The 22,220-nt window shown below is 40.6% G+C and overlaps 2 protein-coding genes across 5 annotated transcripts in view; both read left to right on the forward strand.

The window, feature by feature from the left end:
* Positions 1–1,652, forward strand: part of LOC307025580 (vinculin) — a 44,039-nt gene extending 42,387 nt beyond the window's left edge. For all 3 annotated transcript variants that reach the window (XM_079660315.1, XM_079660316.1, XM_079660317.1), the window contains exon 21: positions 51–1,652. In XM_079660315.1, coding sequence (XP_079516441.1) covers positions 51–197 — 147 coding nt within the window. In that variant the 3' untranslated portion in view covers positions 198–1,652. The remainder of the gene's footprint in view (positions 1–50) is intronic.
* Positions 1,653–2,914: 1,262 nt separating this feature from the next.
* The window catches only part of adkb (adenosine kinase b), a 98,132-nt gene continuing 78,826 nt past the window's right edge, over positions 2,915–22,220 (forward strand). Inside the window, exons 1-4 of one of the 2 annotated variants that reach the window (XM_079660349.1) lie at positions 2,915–3,095; positions 6,092–6,166; positions 6,269–6,322; positions 17,716–17,794. In XM_079660349.1, the coding sequence (XP_079516475.1) occupies positions 3,067–3,095; positions 6,092–6,166; positions 6,269–6,322; positions 17,716–17,794 (237 nt within the window). In that variant the 5' untranslated portion in view covers positions 2,915–3,066. Of the gene's footprint in view, positions 3,096–5,060; positions 5,197–6,091; positions 6,167–6,268; positions 6,323–17,715; positions 17,795–22,220 lie in introns of those variants that run through there. The other variant, XM_079660350.1, reaches the window with a different exon arrangement.

Below are 22,220 nucleotides of genomic sequence, written 5' to 3' on the forward strand. Positions count from 1 at the left end.
TAATTTGAGTCCCCCCCATCACTGAAGCTCTTTAATTCCTTCTTCCCCAGGCTACTGAGATGTTGGTCCACAATGCTCAGAACCTGATGCAGTCCGTGAAGGAGACGGTCAGAGAGGCCGAGGCAGCTTCCATTAAGATCCGGACGGACGCAGGTTTTGCCCTTCACTGGATCAGAAAGACCCCCTGGTACCAGTAAGAGAAGGGCCCCTGTTCCTCCGGTTATTGTTGGTTCTATCTAGCGATCCAGGAGGACATTGAATGTACAGATATATTCTTTATCAGAGCTATGATATCGGTGCCCGTCACTCTAAGGAGGGTGATCCTTCTCTGCTAGTCCCATGTCCTGTCTGTAACAGTTGCTGTTCTGAATGTAGACAATGGGACTATCAGTGCGAGTTATGGGTTAGATTCTTACTGGGGACGTCTTTTTTTCTAAAAGTGTGTAAAAAATGTGTTTTTAAGCTTATTTTGACAAATCCCAGGAATATATACTGTATTTTTGATTAGAGGTCTGATTACATATAATGCAAGGATTGTTTTTGGCCTCTTCTAAACACAAACCTTAAGTTAAATAAAAAAAAAACGAAATGTTCTCAAGAGACATTTTTATATCTTTGTACTGATACTTTAACCTTTACTATCATGTATTCATCTTTATAAGCACATGAACTTTAGGAGTTGTTCCAAGTACAGTACAGATGCTCAGCTCACGCAAAATGTAGGGTTATGCCTGTTTACACTATTCTATATGCTCACAAGTGAAAGTGAACACTGTTCATTGTTTTACATATTGTAATGCAATTGAAGCATTCTTTATTTTCTTAAGAGTTCTGCCAAAGACTTTCTGCCATGATCTTTGAAAGTAAAGTTGCCTTTTTTTTGGTCAGAAATACATATTTAGTTACTTAAAAAAGTAACTTAAAAGTCTGCCAACAGCAAGTAAAGATACTTAAACAACTAATTCTAGATATGTGTAATGTTTCACACGTTGCAATGAGACTTCATGTAAGAAACAGGCTTGTGCTACAGCATGAGGCCTCATAGCCAAACAAATATTACTCTGATTTACACAGCAAGCTAACAAAGCTTCCTTTTCTTAACACAGCACACAGCTTGTTTCATGTGCACAATAAAACATTTTGTTGTGATATATGAATTGCACACTTTTCCTAGGTAGTACATGACCAGAGGTTAGATAAGGAGCACTGTGTCATCTGCAGCTGATGCAATGTTATGCTATCACATTTTTCTGAACACACTAAACATAACTGGCCACTATTTCTGGCGACCGTAGTTGATATTTTGAAATATCTGAAGACTGTTAGAGTGAATGTGTCTTTTTAAGTATCTACTACAAACTGATGTGCCTTGGATAATAAACTTTATCTGCAACGGGTACAGTTTTGATTTACAGATGTTTTGTATGAGGTATGATAGTGTTGATTTATTCAAAAACACTTGTTGTACATGATTCTTCTATAAGGTAACCCCGCTTCATGACTTTTACTTCATGTCAAATGATGCTCTATGCAAACCCAGAGAATGTTTGTTCAAAATGATGTCACTTGGTTGGGGGTTTAAATGGGCCTGAACAACATTTTGCTGAGGCAATGTTCACTATTTTGTAATAAAGCATTTTATAGCACTTTGAGGTGTGTTTGCTCTATAATTTGTCTTCCTTTATGCTTTACAGTGTGAATGTCAAAGTGTGCTTTTCAGGATTGAAAAAATCTACATGTAGAAATCTGCTAAGAGATGTACTAAATACTGCTTCTAAATGTGTTAAGTTTGTGTTATAAAAAGCAGTCATATATATTATTATGTCACTGTTTTAACACATGGATCAGCCTGCAGGTATTATGCACATGTTTCAGTGAGCAGTCTGCATTATGTGAAGGCTCAGCTTGTTCTGAACTTTACTCAGGTACTTTATCAACAAATGATCTCTAATTCCACAGTGAAATAAACTTAAATGTTCCTGCGTTTGCGTTACCAATGGCTTAATTGTCCCACAAAGGGACCCTGTGACATAAAGAAGTTGCTGTGGTCTCTACTGACCCTTTGTTCTTTTCATTAAATCCTGTCACTGTCCAAAAGGCCTGCTCATAATGTACAGTTTACACAGCCGACTACACATGCCAGCAGAATTATATTTTGCCTGGAACACCAGAAACCAACTTCTTGTCCAATACGTTAATGTTGCATGCCCCTAGGTGTCTTTTGCATGCCCCTAATGTCAATAAACTAAAACAAATGGTGGTATGCAAATTCAGAAGTATTAGATTGCAGAATTTTCTAAACATTTTCATATCAAACATAACCTAAACTCCAATAAAAGATAGTATCCTACTAAAACCACTGTACTCAAACAATACTGCATTGATTTGGAGTCTTACGTTCATATGACATGGAAGCTTTGACAGTAGAACTTCAACACAATCCAATAAAGAGGTGTGTCCCTTCTGTCTTAGTATAGTAATTTATAATATGGAGTACTGTACATAATTGTCCGTCGAATATTCAACAGAAAACTAACTTTAACACGGTAGCTGTAGGCTACTGTGTTTTTCAAAACTCAACTAAGACATATTTTTAGATAAACATCTCTTGATTAACTAGGCTACAGCTTGGCTACACTGTGTTAAATAATGTACCGTACTATGTTAATATACTGTATCTTCCACTCCTCTTCCTTCCATCCATCCTTCCATGATTTGTCTCCTGTGACATATGTGCACATTGAACTTCATCCAGGTAAAACAGGTGATCAGAGTAATCACTGCGATAACGCAAAATAACTATGTCGTTTCCTCCTCTTTATGCGAGTCGAATTGGCTTGGCTAGGAGAATGTGGCGAGCTAAAACTGACCCTTTCCTTAAAATTACAATTAATTTTCTCCCTGGGTTGCAGGCTGTTTGCCAATTTACTCATTATCATCCGAGGAGAAGGAGGAAGCTGCAGCCTCTCGCTCCTCTAACCCCACATACAGCACCGGCTTCCCGGGCTCTGCAGCGTCAACACAGCCGTCGTTGATTTAACAAAAATATCATACGAAGAACCAAACATGTCGACAGGGATGACAACAGCGTTAAGGTAATAACACGACAGTATTGGGCTGTTTGACGGATGGTCCTCTGCATAGTTAGCTGCTGTTGCTAGCTCTTAATTCATGCTAACGTCTCCGGTGTTGTGTTAAATGTCAGAAGGAGGTGCAGGGTGATGAGGGGCTAAGCAGTCTGAACATTTGAACGTTACATCAAGTATTAAGGCGACACCGGTGTTAGCATTTAACATAATATTGTTCAGTCATAACGATGCTAACCGAAGCTAGCAGTAGAGGCTGGGTTCATCACATGATCCAGAGACAATAATGTAGCCTTATCCAACATACAAAAAAATGTTACGATTATATGGAAAATCGACATATTTGTTTGAAAACATTGGTTTTGTTGTAAAAGGCGTGAGTCAAAGTTAATGCTGTCAGTGAAGGGAATGGCATTTCAATTTAAATTTACATTAAACATGAAAGTTTTATTAAGCTACTTAAATTTCAAAACACGCACAGCAGGAACTGCAAACTGTGAAAAAACGAAGACAATACAACCGTTCGGTCTAAAAAATAATAATGTAGCCAAATATGAAGTATAAAGAATAGCCATTTAAAGTGAATCTTTATACTTTAAATTACACCATTAGTCCACCGCTTCAGTATTTTGTCAATTACGTGTGTCTCCTCGTCCGTAATGAAGACATTAGCATACCATTACAGTTCTGGCAAGCAGCTAGTGTCTTGTTGACATTTTGCATAATGTGAAGTTAATGGTGCGGCGTTCACGTGACTTAAGGAAACTCTGTTTTTAAATGTAATAGTCTGCAGTTTCTGTAATATTCTGACACAAATATGTAGTGCATACAGTACAAGAACAACACAGTTACAATTGCAAGTAAATATTTCAAGACAATAATAATCAATTATTTACATACTTAAATGGCTCTTGGCAAAGGTAATGCATTCATCTCAATTGTATGTTTATATAGATGCCTAAATCCTAAAATTGTTGCTGGCTGAATATCATATTTCTCCTTCAGTTTCCAGATCCTAATATTATTTATGCTGGGTGCACAATCAATGCAATGTTGCCCTGTTACCTCTTACTGAATTGCTTTAATAGGACATAGCCTGAGCTACAGTTCAATTGTTGGGAACACTCTCTGTTTGGCATAGTTTTGTGGGTTTGCGTTTCATGTCTTGCGCAAACTGGTATAGCAACATTTCGTTCTGTAACGTCAGCAGGTTAAAGGCCATAGTTCAACAAAAAACAAGAATTTCAACTTAGGCAAGCAGTTTGAGGCTGGAATGGGTGTAATATGATCCGTCTGGTTTGGTCTTGTAACCTTTATTTCCACTTTAAATTGTTATTGTAGGCTAACATCCCAATGCCATTACTCATTGCATATTTTTGCTTTAGTTAAGTTGACATAAAAAGGAGGTCAGTTGCTCACCAAGTGATATTATACTACTAACACACCACTCCAAATATTTAAATATTCCACAATAAAATAACTCAAACTCATGGCTGTCAAACTCAAATTGTACAACAAATGTATTCCTTTTTATATAAGAAAACTAGAATTAACTTGGGCTGCCAAGTTTACAATTGAGCCAATTAGATCGTATGTATTATTTTGTATACAAAAACACATTTGGGTTTAGAACTGGTTATTACTCCCATTTAGATGGAATTCAACAACATTTTAAATATAGAAGAGCAACAAAATACATGTTTACAGTAGTTTGTATACAGCTACAAAACGTACATTGTTTTTTAAATCAATACAAAATAACATGTCATGTGAATGGTTATACACAAGCAGAATATATATTTTTAAATCAATATATTTCATTTGTTACTTCATCACTTGTATTAGTGTTACCATAGGGTCCATTTCCTTTCCCATTGGACTCAAACACAACACAGAAACCTTTCTATCATTGGAACAATGTGTAGCCAATCATATGGCTCGATGATACTAAAGCCCGCCCTTATCCTCTACCAACCAGTGAGAGTTGTCAAAAGTGCAGCTGCAGTTACTGTACTCAAAAAGCACATTGCTTTGACAGAGTGAAGAAAGCGTTTGAGCTTTTATTCATCAGATAAGGCGCTGAGTTACCTGACATCATGCCAACTCCAAGGTAAGATCCAAATGACAAAATCCTCTAGACTTTCCACAGGTTACAAGTTTGCATTGATGATTGTCTTTTCTGAAATGTGCTCACAGCACTGCCAGTCTTTCAATAGTTTGATTAAAAACCCAGCAACAAAGCGTAACACATTTCAGAGTTGTGGACACATACCTAAGTATTACAATCAGAGTGAATTACATAAAATCCAAACTGCTGCAAAAGTATCTGTGTAAACCAGACATCATATTTGTTGTGTCTTGTGTTTTATGAAAGGTAGGTGAACTGTTTTGAAGAGTGGGAAACATTTGACTTCTATGATATATTGTAGCTGAGAAGTATTTAATGAAAGGGTCACATGGATAAATGCTATCGAAACAACTCAAACTGAATACTGTTTTTCCTGCTTTTACACACCAGTCTAGTGAAAGCATGCTGCATGTATGAACAGCACATGAGCTGCACATGTCTGCACTTGACACATCTGTTGCTCAGAGAATGATAATCCTTTATTTTGATCTTTTCAACGTTCATGACTTCCTGCTTTTCATTTGACTAATCTCTATCTAAATGGGGTTAAAATAAGCAACAATTGTCAACTTTACATTTCTCCTTGTAAGCTGAGTAGTGATATCTCCCAAACTCAATTAAAAAAAATCACTTATTTGTCTGCAATGAGGTCATTAGTTTGCAATTGAACATGCTTCTGTATATTTATTTAGTCCTCATGTTTACTGTAGAGAGACAGTCAGGTAAAAGAGCCGAAACCTAGGTTCTTCCCTCATCAAAGTTTCAGTGACTCAATTCAAGAAATCGGAAACAGATTTTTTGATTCACAACGAGTGTTTTTGTCCTCAGCTTGCGAGTAGGAGTGTACATAATACAATACATGTTTGTCCCCCAACAGTGAAAACACACTCTTTGGGATGGGAAATCCCCTGCTGGACATTTCAGCTGTTGTGGACAAAGATTTCCTTGACAAGTGAGCTTAAACATCAGATTTTATTCACAGTTTTTTTTTTTTTTCATTTCTGTTGTATCTGACCAAAATGCACTGACATATTTTCCCTGTTCTCGAATAAAGGTTTGGACTGAAGCTTAATGACCAGATCCTCGCTGAAGAACACCACAAAGCCCTGTGAGTCTTTGCTTCACTAAAACACCACATGGTTAAGTAGTGTAACGCAAAGTGTTAAAATTACATGGAACCAAATAAGGGATAGACCGGTCATTCATACCCTCACTACTACCATCTTGACACTAAGCCGTACTCAAAATAGCCAAGTTATAAATCAACCCCCTGTTTTTGGCAGCCTGAGAACCTGACACACCCACACATTTTTATCATTCTGAATTTGAGCCAAACCATACCAAGATGCCTCTGAATTTACTAAGGCTTTGGGCTTAATAGTAGTTCTACATAAAATAATGTTTTACTACAAGTTGAAAAGCATGTCATCAGTTTTACACAAAAATTAATATGATAATTTATACCAAGAAGGGCTTTGCTGAGCATGCAAGCCCCTTCTCCAGACCCTCCCTCCTTCACGCTGCTAGCAGATGCATCAGTAATATTATAGCCTTCCTCGAAAACGAGTTTGCGTGTCCCTGAACATAGCACGTTTGAAAGTGCACCTAAAGGTAAACAAAACTGTAAACAACAGAGACCTCAATTAAAAATACAGAACTTTAATTACTGACTGACCTCTTCCTTGTCTGTGATGTGCAGATGGTGTCTTTCAAGGAATTTGCTGGTGTCAATTTTAGTGCAGACGTAAAAAGTTCACCATCTGTACGTAAGATGATCGTGAGAGGCAGGTGTTGAAATCAAGCTTAAAGCATTAAACACTTTTTACACACTTAAGAAAATCCAATATTCATAATTTGGGATATTTTAAATGTTATGCATTTGCCTTTATGAAATTAGGTTGTTTATTAGTTATGATTTAATGTGTAATACTTTCCTTACGCATCAAGGTTTTTTTAATTATTTTTTTTAGAATTAAGCTTTGGCCTCAGGTATTAATGATTTGTATTATGCATATTCTAGACTAAACGGAAATTATTGAGTAGAGATGATATTTATACCAGGAAGGTTGCCATTTGTTTTTCAAGTGTAGTATTTCATCAGCAAAAAGTAATTTATTCAAAAAGACCTTTGTAAATCACAATTCTGAAAAAAGCCGGTTGAAAAACTGCTGGATTTGCAAAAAACTCACCCTTTTCTGTTTTACTTTTTACATGTGGTCCAACTTTCCAAGATATTTCATTGTAGATGTTTCAATTAACAGACAGGACAAATATTAATTAATTATTAATTACTTCCTTGGTGGATCTGTTGGGTAATAAGTTAGTGTTTACTCTTATAAGAGTGGCCCAACTGACTTGTTTAGGCCTTTTTATAGCACTTTATGCTCTCTACAGGAGTACATTCACACTCTCACTCAGGCACATTCACACCTCCATGCTGCTCGGTACAACCACCTGCTTATCTGTTGGATGTAAGATAACCACATAACTCTTTGCCGGCCACTGAGCTGCTCCACTTCGCAGTTTGGTATCTTGCTCAAGGGCACCTCTGCAGTGGTTAAGTGCAGGGAGGTCAAAGTGCAGAACTTTCACTTTCTTAAATATCATTTTCCCTGCTGGTCTCAGGAAAAACCAGACATATCTCTCACTAGATCCAGCACCTGCTAAAAATTGTTCTACAGTCCAAATTCATTTCGACAATACATCTATATGCGAACAGTCTGTATCTATCAGTCAGTATCTGGACCATTAATTTGATATTAGTAAGCACAGTGGAAAGGGATCTCAACTATTTAAGGGCACAGCAGTTGGAATCCAGAATACTTACAGGGTTACTGTTTACTGGAGACACTACTTTTGTTACGACAATTACATATAATATAAATAATAATGGCTTTGAGCTGTCAAATGCACCTACTCATAACATGAAGTATGAAAGACTTGGCTTAAACATCTGGCAAAGAAGTAGTAGAATAGTATAACGTTTTAAAGAAAGTCATTTTTATACAGTCTGGCTGTTTATCCATGTACATGAACTTTAAATTAGCAATTTATGTTTCACTCAAATGAAAACATCTGCAACCCTTTTCATTATTATGTGCCGCTGCTTGTAGTTTGATCCAGCTGCATATTTAACACCTGTAAACATTCTTTATTGTTAAAATGTTGAGGAGTATGCAGCCTTGGCACAGGTTTCTTCTGAGTTATTTCTAGATTTATGACTTTTAATATCAGGAAAAACAATTCCTGAGATGCTATAAAAATCTGTTCAGTGCGTCTAGACAATTAAAAGTAAATCACAGTGCAGTAATAATAAAACCATAAAGCACCTGAGCTGTACATAAAGCATAAAAAAGACGCATCGGTACATTAGATCGTCTGTACATTTACAAAAGTCTACCTCGTCAGGTCTTGTTATTTGACAAAGGGACTCATGTGACCTTGGAGGGGGTGGCGTCAGCAGCAGCAGCAGAAAGCAGCATCATCAGCACTGTTGTTCTCCTCCGGCACAAAGCGGCGCTGTTATCTTTGGCCCCACAGACACCGTTCCCTCCACATTCTGCACAAGGTCAGGCCAGGATTAACATGAGGCTTTGGTGGTTTATTCCCAGCACAATGCATTTCAATGCATATCCCCTCCAACACCACACACAGCAGCAACCCACCCTCATGTCTGTCAATTTGTACATGTGGTCATTTCCATCACATTAGTGATATACATACAGCAGTAAAGTCAATTTAAAAACAACTTGACATGCTGTGATTGTGAGTTTTCCTATTAAGAATGACTACAAAGTGCAAAGAGGTCATTCACAAGGTCATTGGTCCATGGAAGAGAAAGAATTTGACGGAAGTGTTGTGACAAATAACACTTAAAAGGCCACAATAGACTTACAAGTGTAGTCGGCTCACACTACTGTTGTGCTTCTAAATCCATAGAGTGTAACGCGATTCATTTTTTCTTCCCATCACCCTGGTGGGAGGGAGATCATTGGATGCAGTGCGCTGTGGCCATGCCTGAATTCAATTATCTAGTCACAGCAGAGCCCATATAATCCTGTTGTGGCTGAGGAATTGCCTGCTGTAGAAACCATCAACATGCCTGTTAGTACAGCCTAGGGACTTAATGTTTTTTTTCTTCCAGGAAAAGCCTCGAATGTGACTTTTGATGGTTTTTCATTTTGCGCCTAATGTTTTATAAGTTTCAGTTTCAATTCTAAACGCTTTAGGTTTTTTTTTATACTATGGAAACTGGTTGATTAACGGGAAATTACTTTTCAATTTTTGTCATCTATCAAAAATTAAGATAATTTGCTGGTGGCTTTTTCTCAACTATATAAAAGACACAAAAATGGTGGTAGTTCTACAGAAATCTATGGAAGAGGATTAGGGCCGCATGGAAATAAATATTTGAGGATGTGAAAAAGAAAGTCAGAATTAAGAGCTTTTTCCTCAGAATTTTTAGTTTTTTTAGGGCCACATTTTCTTCATATGGCCCTGATCCTCTTCAGAGGAAAGCTAGGGGTGTTTCTGCTCTGTTGAAAAAAAAAACATTAGTTCACTGAGTTTCTTTGGTTATCTAGTGGTTAGGACGCATACCAGAAAACCACAATGTCCTGGTTTGTTTCCGATCCTGGTGGTTTGTTGTGTTTCATGTTTTCTCTCTGTATTTATACCTTCCCCTTGCTACTAAGTGCAACAAACTAAAGAAATACCAAGTTACTATTAATAAGGCAGCTGCTGTTTCTCAATATTTATATTTTCATACATTATTAACATTATGGTGGTTGGTTCCAGTAAACACACGGGTCTTGTAAGTGCTTTTGTTGGTTCTTCCATGGTGGTCTGAAAGCAGCAGCTTCTATTTCAGTAGATGCTGGTTTTTCGGAGGATGCCCTGGGTGTTTTGATGCTGCGGTTTGAGAGGAAATCAACTACCCAAAGCGCTGTGTTTGACTTCCTTTTCTTCCTGCTTAGACAAGTATCATTGTATATTACAGTGGGAGAAATTCCCACTAGATATTTGTGCTTACTAGAGCAGGAAAAACTGCGGTGTCATTGATCAGAAGTAAATCGACTTTGCTGGCCTGGTGTTGTCCATGCTGTCTTCTGTGTTATTGTCTAATGTATGTTTGACACTGACTCAAGAGTGTCTGAATGATGGACTCTAGAACTTGTAAAAATGTGTCAGTATTTTGTCTTGATCTTAGTTAATCAGACAAATAAAATCACAGTATATTTTAAGTGCAGCAATGTTATTCACTTTTTGAATAAAATATTCATTGTAATGTCCCTTTCTTCTCTTTGCTCTGTATTGAATTTCAGTAGGGAATGCACCTTGTCTGCCCAGCAGGTGGCAGCAGTAGCCTACTGTTTGTTTGTAACCCAAGGTGTCTTTAAAAAGGAAACATGTCAACATAATGAAAACATGCCTCTTTCTGCAGGGCATAATAATGTGGGCAAATAGACATTTTATTATAGGATAACTAGGCATTAAAGGGTGTTTAGAACACACAGCATTACGTAATATAGAATTCACCCAAAACCCTCTTGGGCTTGTTAACCATATCATATTAGAGCTAATGATTATTAGTGTGTCCAATGAGTGAGTCATTGTTACAGTGAGTGTATTGTCACCTCTCGGAGGGAGAAAAAGATCAGCCGGCTCCTGAATATTAGTCGCGTTCAAACATTTGTTTTATGACTCTCTCTGTCCGATGATAATTAATTGTTTACTTTCTCATCTCTGGATGATGGCGTGACTCTTTTCAGAGGTTGTTTGCTCACAGCAATTAAGTTCATCAGTGCTCATCCTCCCTCCTCCTCCTTCTCCTCCCTCTGTCTTCCCCCCCGTCTCCTTCCCTTTTCCCCTTTCTCTGTGCTAAATGCAGATTAGCAGCGTCACAATCGCATCCAGAATGAGAGTAAACTCCTCATTATGCCGTGTGACCCTCTGCTGCATGAATAATTCAGGGCTGCAGTGTTAGTGGCTGGCTGTTATTAGCATTCCGGATGGCGAGAGGGAGGGAGGGAGGGAGGGCGGGCGGGAGGCAGGCTCATATCACTGACAGGGCTGACTCAGGGGGATCAGCACTGGATTGAGACACACATCACACACACACATCATCACACGACACAGGAGATCAGTGGAGGTGCCTCTCCACTCACACACCCCGCTGTCTGTGTACATCTTACACACCCCTGCTGCTGCCGTGCAGCTCAATCTGCTTACTGGGAGGAAAACAACAAAGGCCCCTCTCACTGAGTACATGCTAAACACTCTGGCTTCTGGGTGTGTGTGTGTGTGTGTGTGTGTGTGTGTGTGTGTGTGTGTGTGTGTGTGTCTGCTCTGTAAACACACTTGACTCTTGTTTTGTTTTTTTGTTTTGTTTTTATAATATATATCGAAGGGAATATTGAGTGCTAGCTAGAAACCCCCAGCGGAGTTATTCGGGTGTGTCAGGAGTAGCAAGTGTGTGTGTTTGTGTGTGCTCACATGCAAGCATGCGTGCAGAAGCTGCATGGCTTGCCATGGTGCCACTTCACTGGATGCACTCATGCTTGACTGAGTGTGTAGACACATTACAACCCCCCCCCCCTTTTTTTATTTTTACTTCCCGGCTCCCTTGTCTGTTGCTGAGGCCGAGTGTACTACAGTACTTAAACTCACCTCCGCCGGCCCACTGGGGGGTCACAACATCTGGCTCCCCCCTGCCGCCGGGGGCCAAAGGTCGTGGGCCTGCATTCATCAGCCAACCTCTGAGCCACAGAGAGTGAGCAGAGATTAATGGCACTCAACTGGTAATTGAGACATCAGAAACATTTTCAGCCGCCAACCGCGCTGCTCTTGATGTTTTATTGATATGCATGAATCTGACGATTTAGGGCCCTTGCATACATCTGACATGCTCACCAGAGCTGTACTCATCTGTCAGAAATGTGGATCTAAACCTATTGGATTATAAAACGGGTAAACTTTTCAAATAATGAAAAAAACAAAGGAGACACACGATGAAATAGGGAGATTTGTGTGCATTTGAAGCATACATGCTGCATCATGAGCGATGGCTGATGCAATCATAATTAAAGCTTGTCCTCTTCAAATGCCTCCCTCTTGTTGACAGTGGCTGCCAGCAGGTGGTGCCAGAAAGAAACATCACAAGTCAAAGGGAGTGTAACAAACATAATCCACATCTCTGTGCATGTGGGCGTCCCCCCTCTCCTCCCCTTCTCTCCCTCCCTCCCGACTCTCTCTTTTTTAAAGAGCGTTTTATAATTAAAATGTGGGCGTCTCAGCCAGTGCATACAGCATGTTCAGTTCAGAAAATCATGCTCAGGGCTATTTTTAGTCATCTTTGATCCCCAGCAGCCACACAGGAAAAAGCCAATGATGGCAGCAGCCGGTACACATGTAGGCTAGTTAGTAACTATCTGTGCTGATCATTTCCCTACACCTAGCTGTGCGGGGGTAGAGAGAGGAGGCCTGACTGGTGAACAGCAACACTCCCCGTGTGTTTAAAGTTCACACTGGGCCATATGGTCCCCGCAGTAGGGGGTGTTGGTGGAATTATTCACAAGAAGCGCTCTGAATCACCAAGATCCTGGTATCAACCTCCCAGATAAGGAGAATGTCTCAAAGGCTTTGTGCTCTGGCTTCAAATCTCAATCCTCAAGAGAACGCCAGAAGCTTCGTCCTTGCTTACACGCTCCGTCTTCCCACTCTCTCCCTCAACGTGTCCCTCTCTCTCTCCTTCATGTCCTCACACACACACACACTCACACTCCCTCTCCCACATCCACACAGTACAGTGTGACAAACAACGCCACCCTCTGCAGCGTGAAGCCAAAAAGCTGTGACATTTTAGGAGGAAATAATATGAACTCATCCTCCATGACCAGCTTTTGCCCCCGCCGCCTAATCCTTGAGTGCAGCCTAATTAAGTACAAACGGCAGTCGTCGGTTAATTCCAACAAATGGGCTGCGGCGGCTGCTGGATCGGACGATTATTAAAGGGATGCACATTTGTTGTCCCTGCATTCTAATGCAATTACTCACCCATTATAACCATGTAATTGCGCAGTCATTAATTGTGTATCCAGTCTATAATGCAAAAAGGCTCATCGCCACTGGAGTCGTGTTTTGTGCACTGGGGACCCGGGGCAGGTTTTCTCTGTGGAGCAGGGATTTACCCAAATGGATTGAGATACCTGAACTATGGAGATATCGTAACGCTTTTGTGCGAATCAACATTCATCACTCTCTGTAGTGTATTAGAAGATGTCAGAGGACGGGAACGAGGCCTCGCTCGCTCTTTCAATCATGACTCATTTGTGTTCAGTACTTTTATGCGTCTCATTCTTTGCCATCTATCCCCATCCTGCTCTAATGTTCCACTGATAAGAATGTCCTATTCATTCTGCGTTCTTCACCAGTTGCTACACAGAGAGAGAGAGAGAGACTCTAGGCATTGAATGAAAAGCACATCTATTTCTGAGGGGGAGTGCGAGCGAGCACGGTGGAAGATAATTATTGATTTGAAATAAGAAAAGATAAGGCTCAACCTTGAGCAGCCCGGCGATAGCGCGCAGAACAGAATAATTAATGGGCCTGTCTTGTGTCGGGACAAGCTTTCACATTGAGACGAGCGTATTGATTTTAAACAGATAAACTGCGTAACCCTTGGTGAAGGGTTTGACAAACAATTTAATTGGGGGGGAAAAACAACAATATTCCTCACCCTTTCCATCTCCCTTTTCATCATGTCCCCGAGCTGTTTTTCCTCTGCCTGACCTATGGAAACAATTACTGTGCATCAGGCCTTGTACTGCCAGACTTCCAAGAAACGCTGGTGTAGGACGCACACACTGATTGGGGAATCTAATCAATGGTGGAACCTGTCTCCACTCCAGATGCCTGTGTTGAAACTGGGATTACCAAAGTCTTTTAGCCGTACAGCTCCCTTTCAGAGAGAGAAAGAGGGGTCTGCCTGTTCAAATGTACCTGCCTGCTCTAACTGAAGCACAGATAATTTAGGGTTCCTGTACAATCCTCCTCCTTCCAAATCCCCAAGGAGAGCAGCACAGAAGCCCCAGTCCTCTAACTTCTCCACTTGCCCTCCCCTGATTACTGATGGGGGGCTGTTTGATCATGTTTCCCTGCCTGTCCGTGTGATTTGTAAGCTGTTTAAACGTGAACGAGGCAATTAAATGAGGACGAACGCAGGAGAGCGGGTGCTGCGGTGATCATTAGCGATGAATTACCCCGGTGTGCACTCAAACACTTGGGAGGACTTTCAGGCAGACCACTCCCGAGGATCCCGATCCAATCTAGCCATTGATTAACAGAGACTTGTTCTTCCTGTGAAATCACTCGACGGGGATTTTAGGGCACTCATCCGGTCTTATCGAGATAGGCTAACATCAAAGGAGAATGAAGAGGGATTGGGTAAATGGGCTCTCCTTGCCCTCCGTGTAAGAGACTTAGAGGAGCAAATCTTGAATTATTGCCTCGTGTAAATAATCTACTTGGAGCTTTTTTGGGGAGGTGAGAGAGGAACTCATGAGTCACTCGGGGCAGAGAACACTCATCGTACTTTGGAAGCTCTCATATTTCCGTTGATGGGATACAACGGTGGGGGCTCTGTCTCCAGGAATGTAAACAACACGACGTTCCTGACTTGTGTGAACTGCCCCCAAAAAGCCAGTGGGATGTAGATGAATGACTTTTCTAGTAAGACTCTCACATATTATCAACTAATATCAGTAGGCTAATTCCCCTAATTTGATTTAAGCTGAATATTGGCCTTGAAGTGGGAGCTTATGGAAACAAAAAATAGCACAATGCCTTTTAGTTAAGCGTGGTGTTTAGCCGGGGTCAGGGTCAGTCCTTGGTAAAGCATGTGTTATAACAAAGTCTGTCTGTGCATTAGTGGAATGCATGGCATACTTGGAATTGTTCTTCCTTTGAAAAACACTAGCAGGTTTTAAAAGCAGAGGTTAGTGGCTGAGGACATTTTGTTCAAAACAATTATTTCTTCTCCGCTCCCTCCCCTCACTGAGGGAGCTTAGTCTGCAGTAGATAGAAAGGGATTTTCTCTTCCTAAATGGCCACGGGGGCCGTTTACGATGTCACTACTATGGGATCACATGATGTTTGCGGGTGTAAAGGTCTCGAGGCAGCTGCTCCTTTTCGGATGGGATTTTCGAGGCGTCCAAGAGCAGGGCCCCATGCTGTCTGCACTGAAAGGTGGAGCAAATACTTCTAGGAAGAAAAAAAGGCTGAAATCCTCAGAAGCTGTGTGTCTATTTGAAATGTGTTCTGGAGTCCCTCGGCTGCCTTCATGTTATAAACACCCACAGTGCTCAAATTCTTCCTTTGTCAAGCAGTCATAACAGGTGTCTCAGGAAGGAGTTTTTTTTTTTCCGGTTAGCATATTTTCCACTTGCATGGAACGTTTTTTTTCTTTATTAGGAACATTCTGCCCTGGGTAGACCCCTTGCCTTGAGACATGATATGCAGACTTTCTTTGAAGCAGTAAAGGTTACTTTCACACTCGCTCAAAATTCGGCCATGCCTTGTTAAACCAGGTTGTGCTAGTACTGAACACCTCTGGCAGACATGTGTTGGTAAGCCATGATGCACTTTGCATACATATTAATCATGTCAGGAGTGCATACAATACACCTAGCTTCAACTTTAAAATTCAGGTTTGCTCCCCCAAACTTGCAACCCCTGACCTTTTCTAAAAACTTTGTTTTTGTTCTGAAAAAAGGGAATGTATCGAAACTCTGTATCAGAGACATTACATACCCAGCACCCCTTGGGATTAAACTCAAGTACTTGCTCAACAAACCCTATACAGTTCATTTAAGGTGGAATTACACATAACACCAGTGGTAATGTAATGGTCCACCCTGAACTATTTACCATGCCATTTGGATTCGTACCGATGATTTAAATACAGTCACAAATGTAAAGTGTTCAATTTACAGTTGAAAAAGAAAGCCAAGGGACCTTTTTTTATGTGGCGTATCATCTTGACTGCAGTTAGGTCAATTTCCTTAGCAGGGTGGACACGTTTATATAGCCGGCCCCCTGGGAGGCTGTTTGTGTGAAGATATGGAGGATACACATTATTCATACTCAGCTCCCTAGATAAAGACTCTATCTGGCGACATAGCCCAGCTTTGCATGATGTTACGCCTAAGCATTGAAGCTATTGATGTTTGAAATGGCACTATGATGGGGGAAAATGCAAAAATGATAGAACCCGCCTTCAGTATTTCACTCGAAACCCAAGGGTGTTCCTGTGGCTTATGTTTGAAAACTCTGCAAGTATTTACTCCCCTCTCCCCAATGTCATGTCTGTTTTCTTTACTCAATGTGTCTGTTACACTCGTCTGTAAACTGTGCTGTATGGACATCACACATTAAATCAGATGTTGTCTCTCCCTAAACAAGTGATCTGTCTATGACGTTTTTGTACACAAGGAAATTGTAGAACTTGTTTTCCTAATTGCTCTGAAACATCACTTTTGAAAAACAAAATGGCTGCCGATCTGGAAAGATGAATAGTTTGTTATTTCATGCATCCCTTTGAGGAAGCAGTTCAAGTTCCCTCCGAAATAACTCATCTTGCTTTAATAGTGTCTGGCTAACTACAGCCATCTGTGGGTAATGTTCCTCTTTTGCTTTTATCAAATTGGCATTTAAACCCCAACGGCCTCTTTTCAACTCCAGTAACATTTGTGGTCAAGTTTCCCATCCAACAAAATCCAGCATTTGCTCGCAGCTTTTTCTTTTTGCGCAATCTTCATAAAAAGCTTTCTCCTGGAATGTCACAAAAATTGAAAAATTCTTGTAAGCAGAAACACCTGAACAGTATGTTGAGCAGTTGTGCAAGAAATTACTAAAATGAACAGATAAATGGTTGAAATTGTTAGTTAGAAGTACCCTAATAGATAAATGGTGGGAATGGTTATGAAAAGATTGGACACATTCTGAAAAAAGATTGCAAAATTGATGGTTAGCAGTTCAAATGGTTGATGCTAACATTATTGTATCAGCTTGCTATGTTCATATGCCTGGTTCATACTACCACTGACACTCATTGGCATTTGGTTTGTATCCTGTGTTGAACTGGTTGAATATATAACATGTTGATAGTTTATAAATACAAATTATGCTTGAAGTCATTATGATCCATTCTCTGGAGACCGCAAATGTCTTTACTAAATTTTATTATCTATATTCACAGCTGCTCTTCTAGTGTACCTGTGTAACCTCGCCTAATGGATTTTGTATTGGCTCATTTGTGATGCTTATGAAATGCAATTTCTCCTCACTCCTCCTACACATGTTTAAATGTGACAAGTGTTGATAAACCTGTACCCTGCCTAGGATACATCTGGCTGTATCTAACGTTTACACTAAGCTTGTATCAGTAGGTCTGGTCTAATTCACTTTGTGGTTAACTTTGTTTATTCTACTCATTTATTTCAGGTTTGAAGAAATTGTCCAGAAGAACAAAGTTGAATACCATGCAGGAGGTTCGACACAGAACTCCGTGAAGATTGCACAGGTTAGTCTTCTCTTGCCCCCTGACTGTGTTTTTAAATATACAGCGGTATGTTTCCAACCTTAGGTTTGTCAGCCTGGGAATACAGAGCATAGCTGCACAGCATCAAGACACATTACAGTTTAAGGTGTTGTGAATTCATCAGACCTGCCACGGAAAGAAAAAGGCAGGGAGGATTCATAATATTTGCAGTGTTATCTAGTTGGCCTAATTTCCTGAGACATATCAAACATCAATTAGAGAGAATTACAAGTAGATGCAATTAACATGTCACAACGAATTATATCAAACAAATGCTGATCTCCTGCCTGACAGATCTGAATATCTAAAAGAAAAAGAAGATTGCCGCAAATCTAAAATGCCAATCTGAATCGGAGAAGATTATTCACTGAATATTTTTTCTTTTTTAAGCGACTGCAGTAAGTCTGTGAATTTGACATGCAGTGATTAGCTGTTGATAAGGCTTTGGTCTGCTCACAATAAACAAAGAAAAAGCATACAGCTGAAAAATAATTCTCTTCCGAGGAGAAATGAGTGCAGAAGCTAATTGAGAGGCTGATGTTTGTGAAAGCGTCGTCTCTTTATTGTGTGTGGGTTTTTGTTTGTACGTGTAGAACAGTGTGTAGAGCTCATATTTGTACTGATGTGCATGTGTATGTGTGTGTGATTGTATGTGTATTTAACACAAGATAGATACAGAAAAACAAGCAGGCCCTCAGGCTGCCACAATCTCCATGCTTTGGAGACGGTAAGCATCCTTTTTAAAAAGAGATGTGGAGCTGTGCACCTCCATACTGACGCTATTTAATTATAACAATCAGTAGTGTTTACATACACCTTAGTCACTCGCAGAGATTAACTGCCCACGAGATAAAAAGATGTCGCCAACAATTCCCCTTGTTTTTTAAAATATACTGGATGCAGTTGGATTTCAAAATGTGGTTTTCCCAAGACAACCATGGAAATTGTGATGATTTTCTTGTTTCTTTTCCTAACACCAGCTTAGGCGATAGTTTTGTGTCTCAGTAAGGACATAGACCTTGACAGGGATTTGTTATGTTTAATTTAAGAAGGCACAAAAGGAAATGCCCCAAGGTGTGCAACAACCTCATTGTGAAATCAGATGGAGAAGGAGATTTTTATTGCAGGCTCTTTCATGGCCCCTGTGCTCTGTGAGAAGCGTTCAGTCAACTTAAATCGCTCTTATAATGGCATGGCAGACCCCAGTCAAATGTTATTCTACTCTGTTTATTTGGATATTTAACCCTTTCACAGAGAAGATGTCGAGCTGATTCTGAAATGCTCATGATAAGAAGAGTGTCTTCGCCCAACACCCAGGAGTCTCAGAAACTGTTTCTGTCAATATATACCTTGAAGCGCTCACTTTTCCACATTTCACTTTCAGGTGATGGTGTTCTTTTATGAAATATGTATAATGCATAACCGGCTCCCAGATTATCACATTGTAGCACTTGCAATATGTGAAACTTCAAACCCTGCTGTATTGTGGAAGCTGAACCTTCAAACACGAATGATATGCACTGCAGCGCTGAATCCACATCAAAGGGCCCAGTGACTAAATGAGATTCTCGATCCAGGGCAGGTTTGCTCGGGAGCACCACCGCCGCTGGAGGAGAGGGAGAAGTGTTCAGAGGCTTTGCACAGGAATCGCTGCACACGCTGGGAAAACCCAGGGTGTGGGAGGATCAATGCCTTTGCCAGTAGAACTCGTACTTTCCTCCAAAACCTATCCGCTTCATCGGAGGCTGTAATAGGTTAAATACTGCCGCTTCATCGAGTTAAGATTTCTACACTATCAAGGAAAACCTAAACCTTGGCTTTAAGAAGATGCAGAATCGATGGTAATTGGATTTAGTCAAATGAGAATTGACCAAGCTGAAGCTTAGATGGATAAGTATTGTTTCCCTTTAGCCACCGTCTGTGCCCCGCTCTTTGATCAAAATCATCCATTGCACTGTTTGCTCGTCGTCCATTGGTTGCACTTATCTCAGTGCTATCTTTAGCACTGGCACATTACTCTTTTTTTACGTTATCTTGCATTATAGCTCCTGTCGCAACTTATCCATATTCAAAGCACACATCATGGCAACTATAGAGTCCCAAGGTAGACATATCTACACATCTGCACTTCCTTATCTGTGCACCATTGCTTCTAAATAAACCTTAGATTTAGCTTGCATGCAAAGCTGTCTGACTCTGATTCTAAAGAAAAAATGCAATGATAGAAGTAGGTTGGAGGTTGTTTTGCCTTTGCCAAGGCTCTAACAAACACCATGCCCTAAAGGGGCATTCAACACAAAGGCTCACCTACTGGATGTTGCAGGGCTGTAAGGTAACACAAACCAGCCCTGTGTAGCCTGCTCTCATACAGCCTCAAACATCAAAGGGGCTTCGCCTCAGATACGGCACGGCGGGAAACAACAATCATATTTCTTTCAGTCATTTACAAAGTTGAAGGCAAAATAAATTGTGGCCTCTCTCTCTGAGCATGCGATCCAGAATTTGGTACCGCGGAGCACGCATGGTGTTTATCACAGGTGACAGAATCACTGGGGCGAGTCGGTTGACTGGAGGGCTGTATCAAGAAGCACAGTCAATTCATTTAGACAGAACATCAAAGTCCTCCAACAGCTCCTTAGGGCCAAGAGATTGAAGTCTGAGCAGAGACAGGCTCATAGGGAGTTATTGCTCCTGCCAGGGAAGTAGATCCTGCTCGGAGTGCCTCGTGTAAACCGTGCATTCTCATTATGGTCTTCACAAATCAACAGCATTGACATATTTTATTTCTTTGCACTGTAAGCAGGCTTTGTACCCATTCACCCAAAAGAACAAATTGATATGTCTAAGTGCCCTAGCTGTGAGAGCGTCGCAAAAAAGTTATGATTAAGTGTGTGCCCTGGTCTTTATTTGGATCGTGTGCTTTGTTGGCAGTCTATATCATCAATTCACGGTGATGTTTTAATTATTGTTTATAAAGTAAAGGCTTTTGAGAAATCGGCCGTCTCTGTTTTGGTTATGATGCCTGTTTAACATTTCCTCAGACTTGGTCGATGGTGGATGGGGCCCAGGTTTGGATGTTGGCTCTGAGCTCTTAATTGGAAACGCATGTGCACCACACTGTTGAAAGTTGTATTTAAAAAAAAAAACTGAACAATCCCACAGCACTACTTGACTTCGAAAAAGGTCCTCACAAGCTCATATTTTGCAGGGGAACACTTAAACTGGGTTTGATGTCTCATTGAAGGCTTTGACTTATTTCTCGGGTTGAAAATATTCCATGACCTAATGTTTGGCTTTTACAGCTCGTTTTGTTAAATAAATAAAGAACTCTAGCAACTTGTCTCTATTTGAATGGGCTAAATGAAGAAATGCCTACGTCTGGTTCCACTTAGAGAAATGAGGACAGTTAAGGAGAAAGACTGGAGCTTTTGTGTTCAAACTGTGTGACTGAACTTTAAGGAGGATGTGCTTACAGCTAAAGGAGGGCATTCACAATTGTACTGTTGCTTTCTGTTTTTAGTTACATTCTTCTCACACTTAATGATTGGTGTTAAGACAAATATTCTTTGTCTCTAAAGAAGAGACTTTTCAGTTGGTGGTTCATTATATCCTTTTAGGTTCTGGGAAGAGATTTTTGTCTCTTTGGTTTGTGTTTTTGATCACATTGATTGCTTGTAGTTGCATAAATCTCAGTGCAGCTGTGCCGAAATGAGCACACTAATGACCGATTAAAACCTGAACCCTGGTGGGCCTTTGAATTCACGCTGCAGAAATCAACCCTCTCAAGTATGTGCCCGTTGTTAAAGCAAAAGCCTCTTGTTTGTTTTAACTCAGGTTAATTGCACAACCACTGTTAGCACCCACTCTGAGCCGTTTTATGGCACCGGGGTCTTGCCGTTTCCTCCCCATTACGAAGCACTGGAAGGTCACAGTCTGTTAAGCTTCTTGTGAGAGATGCATGAAACCAAATGGATTTCTGTTCCCCCTTCCTCATCCCCATCTCCTCTCATTCTAGACATTCCAGGTGTGCAAGTGTGCACTTGAGGGGGGCTGCCATTGTTTTTCCTCCGCACTAGAAGCGGAAGCAAAGAACGCCTCATTCGCTTTGATGAGCGATGTGTTCATGCGTGGGCTTCAATGTCACCCGCCATGAGGCAGCTGTGAAGTCGCAGCTCACGTCTGTGGTGCCATTTACTCAATGATGAAGTGAAAAGATCTCTGTTGGTCCCCCATCCACCTCCTCTTTACACACACATGTACGTACACACCCCCTCTGAGCATGTGTTCCTCCCACCTCAACTTTATTGTGACGGTATGTCACAGCTAATACCAGCATGCATTAAATCTCAAGCTCTGTGATCACATTGATAAAGGTTGACTGGGCGATTATGCAGGGCTCTGTCATCAG

The sequence above is a fragment of the Notothenia rossii genome (genome assembly GCF_949606895.1).
Source record: "Notothenia rossii genome assembly, chromosome: 11".
In the NCBI taxonomy this organism is placed as follows: domain Eukaryota; kingdom Metazoa; phylum Chordata; class Actinopteri; order Perciformes; family Nototheniidae; genus Notothenia; species Notothenia rossii.